The sequence below is a fragment of the Mustela lutreola genome, chromosome 5 (genome assembly GCF_030435805.1).
Source record: "Mustela lutreola isolate mMusLut2 chromosome 5, mMusLut2.pri, whole genome shotgun sequence".
Classification (NCBI taxonomy): domain Eukaryota; kingdom Metazoa; phylum Chordata; class Mammalia; order Carnivora; family Mustelidae; genus Mustela; species Mustela lutreola.
The window spans coordinates 107,344,444-107,359,232 of NC_081294.1; the positions used below are offsets into that span (position 1 = coordinate 107,344,444).

Sequence of the window (14,789 nt, forward strand, 5' to 3'; positions counted from 1 at the left end):
CCAGACTTCTCTTCTTGATGAAAATGAAGACTACATTTTTGGACAAAACATGGAGAATTAAAAATACCATCTGTACAAAACAACTCTCCACTAACAGCCTATCTTTGTGTGATGTGAGCATAAAATCAGAACTCTGGTATATTCCCATGGGAAACAGGCCTTTTGTGTAGAAATTCTGTTCCAGGTTCTTGTCATCCTGACTTAGAAAAGTATAAACAGTTTTGAATATTAAGACTTCTGTTACATAATTTAAAAACTTCATAAATAGTAAACTTCACATAAAATCGATCACCTAAATGAAGCCTAACATGAACCTTTAGAGAGTGATAGGAAAATTTAATTCATATTTTTATTTGTTCCAGTTCAGATTAATTTGCAACTGGGTGAGATGTCTAGCAGAAATAAACCTTTTCGCTTGAACTAAAGTAACTTTATGCCACCAGTTTATTTACTGTGAGCATAAGAATTTTTTATGAGAAATAGGAAAAGATTATCAAGCTTTTAGAAAGTAGAGCACAGAAGGAATAAGATCGTATGAAATTTGAAAAGTTAAATACTCTCACAGTTTTAACGCAACTTAAAAATTATGGGATGAAATTATTTGTCATTCATTCAGGTAATAAACATTTAATGAGTACTTGCTATAAATAATGATTTTTTTTCTTGTTGGATTTTGGATTTTTTCTTCTATCTGGCAGTTGCTACTTTTTTAGGTTTAATCGTGGAACCGAGGTTGCTGCTTCTACCAAATGAGTCCTGAGCTCATTTATTTTGGATCTTTCTGTTAATCGGTATAGAAGGCATATGATGTCATATCGAAGTATGTAGCTTTGTTCATAGTTAACAGTGCTCCCTTCCTGCGTGTTTAGGTTGACACACGTTCATCTGTGTCCTTGAGATTTTAACAGCACTTACACCCCAGCTTCTCACAGCTGTGTGGTGATGGTGGTGAATCTGGGATCTTGGGCAAAGGCTCTCCCTCCTATTTCACACCCAGCTGTTATCCCTGTTCATTGAATGTCTTCTCCACATTTGATTGACGTATTTCAAACTCTTTCTTTAGTTTATTTCCTCCAGTGGTCCTAATAGTGACCCCTGGACACAGGAGTCCATATAATTTCCCTAAGCTGAAGGGTGGTTGGTTGCTGTACTTTTGATCACTCACACTGTAGCCCTTTGACTCCTAGCCTTTTTGAAGTTAAGAGTATGATACCACTTGACTGGTTGCACGGTCCCTTCAGAAGTATTAACATAGGGAAATCCTCAAGAATGTCTCAAAAGAGTTTGCTATTGGAAGTACAATCTAAATTTTAAAAAGAACAATACCCTTTAAATAGTGCTTTAATACTTTGTATGATTATAAATGTTTTATATTCTTTCTAACAAGATTTTGGAGGTAGTGCTGTAACTTTAATGCAGGCCAGCAGGAAAAGGAGATGCATCCAGGAATGTCAAGCCCATGCCTGAGGGAGCTGCAGGGACCAGCCGTCACAGGTCATGTCCAAGTGCGCATTCGGGCCATTTCTGACTTGGGCAGGCCAGCGTCAACATTTAAGCAGGTATGGGCTCCAGGAGCAGTGTGTCCAGGCAGTAGCAGGCAATACACAGTATGTGCAAGTGACAATGTGGGCTATTACAAGATAGATTCTTTAACCTGAGGCAGGGTATCAGCCAGCCAGTGTGCAAGAGGTCAGGCCTGGTTAGGAAAAGACCGGCAGTGCAGAACTGCATTTCCAAGCAAGGCCCCTTCCTGGCCAGGTAGCTGAGATGTTGAAGGGAACGTTGGAGCAGAGTCCCAGTTAGGAAGAGGGCACGAAGACCATGAAGATTGGCAGGAAAAGTGCAGTTGGTTGGGTACATACTGCAGATAACCAAACTGAGGGGTGCGATTCTAATATCTTCTAGATAACAAATTTCATTTCCTTTTGATAGATAGCCAGAAGTAGAATGGCTGGATCACATGGTAGTTCTGTTTTAAAATTTTTATTAAATTTAATTTATTTATTTGAGAGAGAGACAGGGTGAGAGAGCATGAGAGGGGAGGTCAGAGGGAGAAACAGACTCCCCATGGAGCTGGGAGCCTGATATGGAACTTGATCCCAGGACCCTGAGATCATGACCTGAGCTGAAGGCAGCCACTTAACCAACTGAGCCTCCCAGGCACCCCTGTTTTTAATTTTTTGAGGAACTTCCATACTGTTTTGCATAATGGCTGTACTAATCTATATTCCTCTACCAGTAGTGCACAAGAGTTTGCGTTCTCTCTGTCCTCCCCAACACTCCTATTGCTTGGCTTTTCAATAACAACCATTCTAGCAAGTGTGAAGTGCTATCTTATTGTGGTTTTGATTTGCATTTCCCTGATGATTACAGTCAGCTTTAGAACATTATCATTACTCTAAAAAAGAAACGTGCACTCATTAGCAGTCTCTCTTCATTCCTCCCCCAAATCCCTAGTCCTAGACAGAATGGCTGTCTAGGACTAGGGATTTCTGTCCAAACCCACAGAGTGTACAGCACCAAGAATGAACCCGAATGTATACACGAGACGCTTTAAGTGAAAATGAAATGCCAACGTAGGGTCATCAGTTATAACAAATACACGACTCTGGCGAGGGATGCTGACCATGGAGGAGGCAGTGCTTGGGGGCGGGGCAGAGACTAGAGAGGGTCTCTGTACCTTCTGCTCAACTTTGCTGTGAGCCTAAAACTGTTCTAAAAAATAAAGTTTAGTTTACAAATAATAAAGTTCCCTGGGCCCTAAGCCAGAACTACAGAGTCAGACACAATTTCATAAAGGGGTGAAGATCTAAGGAATATGATTTTTAGCAAATGGCTCTGGAGACAAGATTACTAATATGCTGGGAGTGGTGAGAAAGGTCAAGGGGAGAGAAAATGGAGAAGAGATGAGGACAGAAATGAACACTCACTGACATTTGCATGTCCCAACCTTAAAGATTCCAGTTCAGTACAGTGAGAGTGGTGCCTGGAAATACGTCTTTGAAAAACTCTTTAGGTGGTTCTGATGAAGGGAAGCAACTGCCCAGCCCAGTGAGGAAGATTCAGGGAAGTAGGGTTTAATAAAAAGGAGGTAAAAATGGTGTGCATTATTTCTGATGTAGAAATAAACTGTTCTGAATGTCAAAAAAAAAAAAAAAAGAAAGAAAGAAAGAAAGAAAAAGAAAAAAGAGAAAAAGAGGATATAGTCAAAGGCAATGAAGGGAGGATTTGAGCAAAGGACAAAACAACCCAAGAAAGGATTCTGCCTTCCAAGCTCAATAATTATTTCTGCAAGAAGACAGCCTTGCTGTGTGTCTTATGAAGTTGTGTTGATGCACATTCTTCACCACAATTGCACTGAAACAAGGCAGATGACAAGTAATCTTCAGGAATGTAGTTACAAAAGTAGATTGGGGGAGGGTGCCTGGGTGGCTCGCTTGGTTAAATTTCTGCCTCGGGCTCCACACAGAGAGTCTGCTTCCCCTCCCTCGCTCCCTCTGCCCCTCTGCCCGCTTACCCTCTCTCTCTTTCTAAAATAGATTATGGAATAAAGCTGTAACAAGCCAATCAGCAGAGAGTCATATTTTCTAAAGGCCACAATAGAAAACATTTATTGCAAACAGAAAAAACAACTGGCGGGTCTTTGATATAAAAATCAGTTCAATGTCTGACTAAGAAAAAAATGAATTTTTTAAGATGATATTTAAAATCTATCAAGTGGGTAAAGTTTGCCTATGAAGTAGAATCTATAACTGGGTAATCATATAATGTATTATCTAAAATGGGACATTTGTGAGTGAAAGAGACTTTTAATAACTCTTCCAGGTGGGATGGCTGGGTGGCTCAGATAGTTAAGCAACTGCCTTTGGCTTAGGTCATGATCCCAGGGTCCTGGGATTGAGTCCCGTGTCAGACTTCTTGCTCAGTGGGGAGTCCTACTTCTCTTCCTGCTTGTGCTCTCTCTCTGGCAAATAAATAAATAAGATCTTTAAAAAAAAAAAAAAATCAAAACACACACAAAAAAACGATGCCAGGAAAACTGGTATAGACCAAGACTGTCCCAACTAAACCAGAAAGGATATTCCCCTAATGGTAATAGTTCTCAGGACATAATAAATCTAACAATAATCATATATACTAATTTACAATGGTCCAAAGAGGAATTGACCTTAATTATAAAGTTAGAAAACACAGATGGCATTAATTCAAGTTTCTTTCTCTCTCTCCCCTTATCCTTGGTTGAGAGCACCAAATAGCACTTTTATAATTACATAGCCCAGCAGTAATTAATATTGATTTTGGAACCCAGTAAAGGTCAACATTAATTTGTGTACTACACTGGGTTTCAATCTATCCTTTACTCTGGAATTTGTTCAGTGGGCATTGTTTCACCAGCCTGTTACCACTCCAACCATGACAACAGGTTCAAACTTGAATGAACTGTCATAATAGATTTTTTAAAGATTTATTTATTTATTTATTTATTTATTAATATTTTAAGATGTATCATAATTTTGTATGGATTTTGACTCCCAAGAGTAATGGTATCTTGATTATAAGAAGGGTCTTTTCCTTGAGTTTTGATCTGAAAGAGTTTGGGTTTTCTTTTCTTTTTCAACAAACAAGTATTGGTGGGGGGGTAGTCTCTAGTGTGCCATACTTTCTCCTATGTGACAGATAAAGCAGAGGAGAGATGGAGCAAATAATTGTCAATCCAATGAGAAATAGCTTAGCCATTTGTTGTCATTGAGAATAGTGGCTCACCAACCTGACTGCACGTTAGAATTATTAGGGGAGCTTTAAAAAAAACAACCGTGTGTCTTGCCACATAAAACATTCACAGCAGAATTACTCATAAAAGCCAAAAAATGGGAACAACCCAAATGTGCATCAGCTCATGAACTGATAAATAAAATGAAGTACATAAAGCAGAGTAGTTTGCAATAGTAAAAAAGAATGAAGCACCATTACCTGCCACCACATGAATGAACCTTGAAAACAAAATGCTAAATGAAAGAAGCCAGATACAAGAGACCATATACTGTAATGACTCCATTCATATGAAACGTCTAAAATAGGAAAATCTATAGCTACAGAATGCAGAATACTACCATTGCAGTATCATCCAGAACAGTTTCATTGTCCAGAAAGTCCTCTGTGGTCCTCCTGTTTAACCCTTCCTCTCCTCTAACCACAGCAACCACTGATCCGTTTACTCTCTCTCTAGTTTTGCCTTTCCCAGAGCATTACATACTTGAGATCGTACAGCCTTTACAGATGGCCTTCTCTCACTTAGTAATATGTATTTACGTTTCTTCCATGTTTTTCCCAGCTTGACAGCTCATTTCCTTTTAACACCAAATAATATCCCGTTATCTGGGTGGGTGTGCCACAGTTTATTCATTCACCTGCTGAAGGACAGACATCGTCACTGTCTCCAAATTTTGGCGATTAGGAATAAAGCTGCTCTAAATATCCACATGCAGGTTTTTGTGTGGACATAGTTTTCAGTTCATTTGGGAAAACACCGAAGTGCAATTGCTAGATCATATGGTAAGAGTATATTTAGTCGAGACTGCCAAACTGTTTTCAAAAGTGGTTGTGCCATTTTGCATGTCTCCCAGCATTCAGCAAGAGTTCCTTTTCCTCCTTATCCTTGCCAGCATTTGGTGTTGTCAGTGTTTTGGATTTGGGCCATTCTAATAGACATTTAGTAGAATCTCTTTGTTGAGCTTGCAGTTTTCCTGCTGACAGGATGCTGCACGCCTTTTCAAATGCCGATTTGCCACATGTATATCTTTGGTGGGGTGTCTGTTCAGACCCTCTGCTCCTTTTTTAATTGGGTTATTTTCTTACTGCATTTTAAGAGTTCTTTGCATATTTTGGATAATAGCCCTTTTATCAGATGTATCTTTTGAAAAGATTCTCTCCTAGTCTGTAGCTTGTCTTCTCATTCTCTTGATTGTATCTTGCAGAGCAAAAGTTTTTCATTTTAATGAAGTCAAGTTTATCAGCTATTTCTCTCATGGTTAATGCCTTTGGTGTTACATCTAAAAGGTCATTGGCATACCAAGATCATCTAGATTTTTCTTATCTTCTGGGAGATTTATTGTTTTGCATTTTACATTTAGGTTTATGACCACCTAAGTCATTTTTTGTGAAGGGTGTAAGGTCTATATCTAGATTCCTTTTTTAAAATAGGCTTTATTTTTTAGAGCAGTTTTTGTTAACAGAATCTCAGGCAAAAGCAAACATTTAAAGTTGCATTTTTGTGTTATGAGATTTGAAGGAGTGTCTATAAAGAGCATGCACGATTCTTTAAACTGTTCATAAGCTTTCTGCTATAATGCTATTCTAACAATAGTCTGTCATTCAAATACTGGCAGTATTTCATGATATTCTAAATACTCAAACTTATGTATAGAATAATCAGGAAAGGAGCCAATGAGAGTGTTCCCAAGCACCATCTCTGTTTCATGACCTTGAACGCTACAGATTTCCAGCAATCAGGGACTTTGCTATCTGGACACAAGCTACATTCTAAAATGTTATTTCACTCTATGTACAAAAACATGATGGCCTTAGTCAGAAATTAACCCAAGAATTGACTCACACTTTATAAGCAACAGGTAAACAGGTACCTATGTCAGTTAATGCTGGTCAGCAGTGGTGTATTAATGTTCCCCGAATAATCATTCCTATGTCAGCTAGAAACCTTGGAGTAAGGTATGAATTACTAAGTTTTTGAGTTAGTGTTCTTCTACAGTGACAAAACAAAATACCTTATTTATGGGGAGGAACAAGTTAAAAATACTAACTTTTCTATGGAGATAGGTACCAGTGACTGCAAGGCATCTGGTTTAAATATAAAAGTATATATATTAATGGCAGGAGAGTATAGGCAACCAATTTCAAGGCATCTAAATATATTCAGGTAAGTAAGTCAGAAGAAATGAAATATTACAGAAGAAATGAAATATTACATAAATGCCCAACTACAGTTAAGATCCTTTGAAATTAAAATGATCCCTTTAGAATAGTGATATATCATAAACTTAACGAACTGTGCATAAGTGAATAATTGCAAACTTAGTTAATAGTGGTGGACTCTTCTTTTAAGTGGCAAGAACAGGAAGACACCTAAGGAAACCCTGAAAGTAAGGAAAACAACAGCTTAACCTGAGCTAATGGAAAATGATAATTTGGAATAATTTTCAGAACATAGTTTATACAGTTCTGTTTCTTTTATTTGTCACTTTATCAACAATGGGCTTCCATTTCTCCTTATATGGCGGTTGTTCCATCATTTCAGTGACTCAGCTTTTCTCTGTCTTTGTTTTTGCTTCTTCTGACTTACTTTCTGCTGTTTTCTCTCTTTTCTCTGGCCTCTAATTTCCCATCACTTAAACTTGCTGCCTTTTCTCCAAGGATGTCCATTTCTGTCTCTTCTCCCAGTGTATTTGTCTTACTTTGTTCTTCAGCCATCCTAAGAAGGCACACCTGAATGACTCAGTTTGTCACGATTAGCCCTGTTGGGTAGTCTTGGCTTGGGCCACCTCATGGGCAGCTGACCAGCCTGAAAAGTACCAACCCTTTGATCAAGCAGCTCTATTAAGTCACTCTATTCAGTTCTGTCCAGAGTGGCAATTTCACTTTATTCAGGAGGAGCTACAAGCTTGGCAGCAACTTCGGACACCAATACAGGTGCTGTACAGATTGATCTGGTTTCGTGAAAGTGCTCATGTTTGCATAGCATATAAATACACTGTGCCTCCTAGAAATAAAGAACTTTACGGGTTCATCCTAACTGGAGCAGTATGCCCACATACCCATCTGAATTAGTGAAATACCTGAATTACAGAAGGGTTTGCATAATCTGTAGATTCAGTAACATCTTAAATTTGAAGGGAAATTAAAAGTTAACAATTTTTGATTGGTATAGAGAAATAGGAGAAGGACTCTTTCATTTACCTACTATAAACTTGATGAAATCTTAGGGTTTCCATGAATTGTTAAAGTCTTTAAATGATGAATGCAGAGTTAATGTTAAAATGTATATAAAATAATATGGGAAATTTCTGGGGGAATGGAATAAAACTAGATACTACTGGAAATAACTGTACTAATAAGGACAGATGCCTATACTCTTATTTAAGATTAAATCTTTTGAGTAGTTACAGAAAGAAACCCTGATGGGACACAAATAGCAGAGTCTTTTCTTCTTAGTGAATAACAATTCTCTCAAATCCCACAACTGGGAATGTGTTTTAATGGTCCAGTAGTCTTTGGTTTTTACCTGAGTTCTAAATTCCCTTGTTTAAATGTAGGTGAGTGAGTTAATCCAGAAGACTTGGAATATACGGTTTATTCATTGGCTCTGTTACACAGATTGAGCAGGTTAGCACTGAAATTTTGACTAAATATATAGATGAAAGAGAATATATTCCTGTCCCAGGGATGGCAGCACCTGCTGGTATTCATATTCCCCCCAAAGTGGAGGAGAAATGAGAAGAACTCATCACCTCTGGACTGTCACACCTTATGAAGCAAGATTGCTCTGCACATGGCTGTGTGATGGTTAAAATGTCCATTGAAGGTGTCTGTCCCTTCTTTCTCTGTTTCCCTGTGTCCTCTTTTAGTGACTAATTCATAACCTCCTGAGTGATGCTCTTTGCTCCTGCCTGCAGTCATTACCCTTACCTGCCAGCTGCCATTCCTCTACCTTTTCTCACTGTCTCAGATCTGTGATGATTACTTTCCTAAAATGCCTTTCCCTCTGGCTTCTCAGTGAGTGAACTTGCTGAGCAACTTACAGCTTTTGGGTAGAAAAGGGTTCTTGGAATTCAGCCACTGAATCTTGGTTTCCTTGGAGGGGTGTGGGTGTATGACTGAGTATTGTTTTTACCAAGAGGAATACCCATATGGGAACCAGAAGGACCATTTTTCATGTCATCTAGTATTCGTTATGGTAGCAGGAAAGAAAAATTGTTCACTGAGTTCAAGATTTCTACCTGAAATGATGATATGCAGAAATAACACTAAGCAGCCTTTACTTTGGCTCTGGAGATAATCCTCTAATTATGACTTGCATATTAAAACATGAATGATGGTGTGGCTGGGTGACTATGTTAAGCTTCTGCCTTTGGGTCAGTTGTTGAGATCGAGCCCTGCATTGGGCTCCTTGCTCAGTGGGAGCCTGCTTCTCCCTCTCCCTGATGCTCCTCCTGCTTGTTCTTTCTCTCCCTCCCAAATAATAAGTAAAATATTTATAAACATATTAAACGAATAAAATATGAATGAATGATGAATGTGCATACAACTAAGCTTTCATGGATCAGTGTGAAGAACAGTGGACAGTTAACAGACCACTTCTGGTGCTGGCCCTGCCACTTAGTATCATTTAAAAAGTCATATGAAACACAAAAATGTCAACAACTCGCAAGAAAAGCCAACCTCAAGATGGCTCAAATGTTAAACTTAACAGATAATGACTTTAAAGCAGCTAGTATATACACCAAATTCCAAGAAGTAAGAGACAACACTCTTGAATGAATGTAAAGGTAGAAATCGTCTGTGGAGAAATAGAAGCTAAAGAAAGAACCATGGGGGCAGTGGGGAATGGGGAGTTGTTTAATGGGTATAGAGTTTCAATTTTGCAAGATAAAAAGAGTTCTGAATATTGGTTGCACAACAATGTGAATGTGTTTGACATTACTGAATTGTACGCTTAAACATGGTTAAGATGGTAAATTTAATGTGTGCTTTACCACAACTTAAAAAAAAATAAATAAATTGTTATGTACTTGTAGTTAAAAACCTTCCAAAAAAGAAATATATGCATAATATATTTCTAAGTAAAAATAAAGCATGTTTCAAGGGTGCCTGGGTGGCTCAGTGGGTTTAGCCTCTGCCTTCGGCTCAGGTCGTGATCCCGGGGTCCTGGGATCAAGCCCCACATCGGGCTCTCTGCTCAGCAGGGAGCCTACTTCCCCTTCTTTTTCTGCCTGCCTCTCTGCCTACCTGTGATTCCTGTCTGTCAAATAAATAAACAAAATCTTTTAAAAAATAAAATAAAATAAAAAATAAAGCATATTTCTTTCAGAGTGGGGGAGGACCAAATGGATATGTACATGAGAACTACACTTATCTTGGTGAGCACTGAGTAATATATAGAATAGTTGAATCACTATATTATATACCTGAAACTAATGTAACACTGAATGTTAACTACTCTGGAATTAAATATAATGTACATGTGTTTGGAGTAACTGAAAGAGGAGAAAGAGACTGTGGATTTCTCATCAGAAATCATGAAAGATTGAAAGAAGTGGAACGACTTTTTTTTTAGAACAACATATTCTAAATGCTGAAAAAGAAATATCAACCATATTTTTATATCTTATAAAAATATTATTCAATAATGAAGGCAAAATAAAAACTTTTTCAGATGAAGGGAAATGAAGAGAATTTGTTACCAATACACCTGCTGTAAAAGAAATGCTAAAGGAAGTTCTTCAAGTCTAAGGGAAATGATACCAGTGGGAAAGTTGAAATTTGAGGAATAAAGCACAACAGAAATAGGAAATATATGGGTAAATATAATACTGTTCTACTCCTCTTGAGTTCCTTAAAATATGTATAATGGTTGCAAGAAAACAGTATAACATTAAATGGTAGGATTTTTAGTGTACAGAGATGTAATGCATATGATAAGTACAACATAAAGTATGTAATGTAAATGACTGAAATTTTCCTACATTTTATTTGGAATAATAAAATTTTAATAGGTAGATTATGAAACAAGCATATTTTAATCATTAGAGCAATCATTATAAATATTATGCAAAGTACAGAGTTTAAAAAGCCAAGAGATGGGACGCCTGGGTGGCTCAGTGGGTGAAGTCTCTGCCTTTGGCTTAGGTCATGATCTCGGGGTCCTGGGATCAAGTCCGGCATCGGGCTCTCTGCTCAGCGGTGAGCCTGCTTCCCTCTCTCTCTCTCTCTCTGCCTGCCTCTCTGCCTACTTGTGATCTCTCTCTGTCATAAAATAAAATAAAATCTTTTAAAAAAATTTAAAAAAAAAAGCCAAGAGATAAGTTAAAATAGAAAAATGAAAGATATTTAGTAATTCCAAAGAAACCAGAAAAGGAAAAACAGAAAAAGGAAGAAAAAAGAGAAATTGAAAAGAAAGAATAAAATTATAGGTCCAACCATGTCAACAGTTACATTAAATGGAAATGTTCTGGAAACACATTAAAGGACAGTTTGTCATTTGGGTTAAAAATAAAGACCCAATTCTATGCTCTCTACAAGAAGTCCAATTTAAATAATATAAGTAGCTAAAAAGTAGAAGGATGGAAGAAGATACACCATGCACAGACTAACCAAAAGAATTCTGGAGTAGCCATATTAATCAGACAAAATAGACTTCAGAACAAAGAAAATCAACAAGTATCAAGAAGTAAATAAATAATTTAATGACAAAATTGTCAGTTCACTAAGAAGATAATCCTGAGTTGTATACAACCTAACAACAAAGCTTAAAAAAAACATAAAACAAAAACTGATAGAACTAAAAGAAAATAGATAAATTCACAATTACAGATGGAAACTTCAACATTCCTTTCAGTAATCAATAAACGGGTATACCAAAAATCAGTAAGAATATAGAAGGCCTGAATGATAACAACAACCAGCTTGATCTAATTTACTTTTATGGGACATTCCACCCCCAAACAGCAGAAGATATATTCTGTTCGAGTGTACATGTAATATGGACCATGATAGGCATATCAGTGGTCATAAAACCTTAACAAATTTAAAAGAATTGAAATACAAAATGTGTTCTCATTAAAATGGAATACTAGAAATCAGTAAAAAAAGATACCTGAGGGGCGCCTGGGTGACTCAGTTGGTTGAGCGACTGCCTTTGGCTCCTGGAGTCCCAGGATCGAGTCCCACATCAGGCTCCCTGCTCAGTGGGGAGTCTGCTTCGCCTGCTGACCTCTCTCTTCTCATTCTCTCTCTATCTGTCTCTCAAATAAATAAATAAAATCTTTTAAAAAAAATACCTGAAATTCCCCCAAATATATAAGTATTAATATACTTCTAAATAATCTGTGGACCAAAGAGAAAGTCCCAAGGAAAATGAGAAAATATTTTGAAATGACTTACCTGCTGAAGTATTGTCTTTAGGGAAATACATAGCATTAGAAGCTTATATTAGAAAAGAAATAAATAATCTAAGCTTCCATTTTAAGAAAGAAAAAATGAACAATACCAGAGCAAACAAAAGGAAGGAAACAATAGAGATAACAAATGAAACCAAATGCTAGTTCTATGAAAAGATCAACAAAACTGATAAACTTCTACCAGACTGATCAAAGAGTAAAGACACAAAATATCAAAAAGATATAGTAGTATAGATCACACAAACACTAAAAGAGTAGATAATATAGAAATACTATGAGCATGCCTATGCACATTAAGTTTGACAAGTTAGATTAAGTGGACCACTTTCTTGAAAGGTATAAATGACTGAAACTCACATAAGAAGAAACAGATATTCTGATTAACTATATCTCTTAAAAGAATTAAACTTGTAGTTCAAAACCTTCCAACAAAGAAAATTCTAGGCCGAGATTTAAGGAAGACATAATATCAATTCTACACAATCTCCACCAGAAAACAGAAGAGAAAGAGACACTTCCCAGCTCATTTTGAGAGCCGGCACTACTCCAGTACCAAAACCAGAAAAAGACATTTGAAAGACAAGACTAATATCTTTTAAAAAGGGAGAGGGGGCGCCTGGGTGGCTCAGGGGATTAAAGCCTCTGCCTTTGGCTCAGGTCATGATCTCGAGGTCATGATCTCAAGGTCTTGGGACCAAGCCCCACATCCGGCTCTCTGCTCCGTGGGGAGCCCCTGCCTGCCTCTCTGCTTATTTGTGATCTCCCTCTGCCAAATAAATAAATAAAATCTAAAAAAAAAAAAAAAAAAAGACTAATATCTTGAACATAGACTAAAAGATCCTCAATAAAAGTATAGCAAATTGAGTAAGAATAAAATGCATCAAAACCAAGTGGGATTTATCCCAGGAATGTGTGGCTGGTACCACTTTTGAAAATCAATCAGTGTAACCTACCATCTGAACAGACTAAAATATAGAAACATGATCATATCAATAGATGCAAAAAATGCACTTAAAATTCAACATCCAGGGACGCCTGGGTGGCTCAGTTGGTTGGGCAGCTGCCTTCGGCTCAGGTCATGATCCCGGTGTCCTGGGATCGAGTCCCACATCGGGCTCCTTGCTCAGCAGGGAGCCTGCTTCTCCCTCTGCCTCTGCCTGCCATTCTGTCTGCCTGTGCTCGCTCGCTCTCTCTCTTCTGACAAATGAATAAAATCTTTGAAAAAAAAAAATTCAACATCCAGGGGTGCCTGGGTGGCTCAGTGAGTTAAATCCTCTGCCTTTGGCTCAGGTCATGGTCCCAGGATCCTCGGATCGAGCCCCACATTGGGCTCTCTGCTCAGCAGGGAGCCTGCTTCCTCCTCTCTCTCTGCCTGCCTCTCTGCCTACTTGCGATATCTCTCTCTGTGTGTCAAATAAATAAATAAAATATATAAAAAAAAAATTCAACATTCATTCCTTACCAAAACAAAAACAAATCCTCAACAAACTGGAAATATAATAATTTCCTTAAATAGATAAAGGACAGCTATAGAAGACTGACTGATAACAACCAAATGCTTTTTCCTTATTGGAGGAAGACAAGAATGTCTGCTGTCAGCATTTCTGTTTCACATCGTAAGGCCTGGCCAGCCAAGGCAAGAAACAGAAATAAGAGACATACAGAATGCAAAGGAGAAAACAAAACTTTCTCTATTCACAAACAATATGATTATCTCTGTAGCAAATACAAAGGGATCTACAAAAAAAAAAAAAAAAAAAAAAACTGCTAGAACTAATTAGTGTGGTTACCATGGAGGATATACACAGTTAACATAAAAATCAATCATACTGCCATATATTAACTATAATTCGAAAGTAAAAAAAAAAAAAATTAAGTGCTGTTTTGTAGTCCTTCAAAATGAAATACTTGGGCTTAAATTTAACAAAATCTCTGAAGAATTTTTATGTTCAAAATTGGAAATACTAATTAAGGAAATGAAAGAAAATCTAAGTAAATGAAGATATTTGTGGATTAGAAGACTCAATATAATTAAGATGTCAATTTTTCCAAGTCCGAACAAGATTGTTTTAAAATTTATTTGAAAAGGCAAAATAGGGGCACCTGGGTGGCTTGGCTTGTTAAGCAACTGCTTTCAGATGAGGTCATGATTCCACGTCCTGGGATCAAGCCCCCCATTGAGCTCCCTATTCATTGGGAAGCCTGCTTCTCCCTCTTCCACTCCCCCTGCTTGTATTCCCTCTCTTGCTGTGTATCTCTCTCTCTGTCAAAGAAATAAGAGCTTAAAAACAAACAAACAAAAAAAAACCCACTCATTTTACTAGATTATAAGACTTACTCTAAAGATACAGTAATCAAGGGTCTCCTGGGTGGCTCAGGGGGCTAAGCCTCTGCCTTCAGCTCAGTCATGATCTCAGGGTCCTTGGATGGAGCCCTGCATCGGGCTCTTTGTTCAGCGGGGACCCTGCTTCCCCATCTCTCTCTGCCTGCTGCTCTGCCTGCTTGTGATCGATGTTTCTCTGTCAAATGAAGAAATAAAATCTTAAAAAAAAAAAAGATACAGTAATCAAGACAGCGTGACATTAATAAAAAACATAA

At 37.6% G+C, this 14,789-nt stretch overlaps 1 protein-coding gene across 1 annotated transcript in view; it reads left to right on the forward strand.

The window, feature by feature from the left end:
* Positions 1-9,816, forward strand: part of MSH3 (mutS homolog 3) — a 198,228-nt gene extending 188,412 nt beyond the window's left edge. Inside the window, 1 exon segment of the mRNA XM_059175350.1 lies at positions 2-9,816. Within this exon segment, the coding sequence (XP_059031333.1) occupies positions 2-61 (60 nt within the window). The 3' untranslated portion in view covers positions 62-9,816.
* The last annotated feature ends 4,973 nt before the right edge of the window (positions 9,817-14,789 follow it).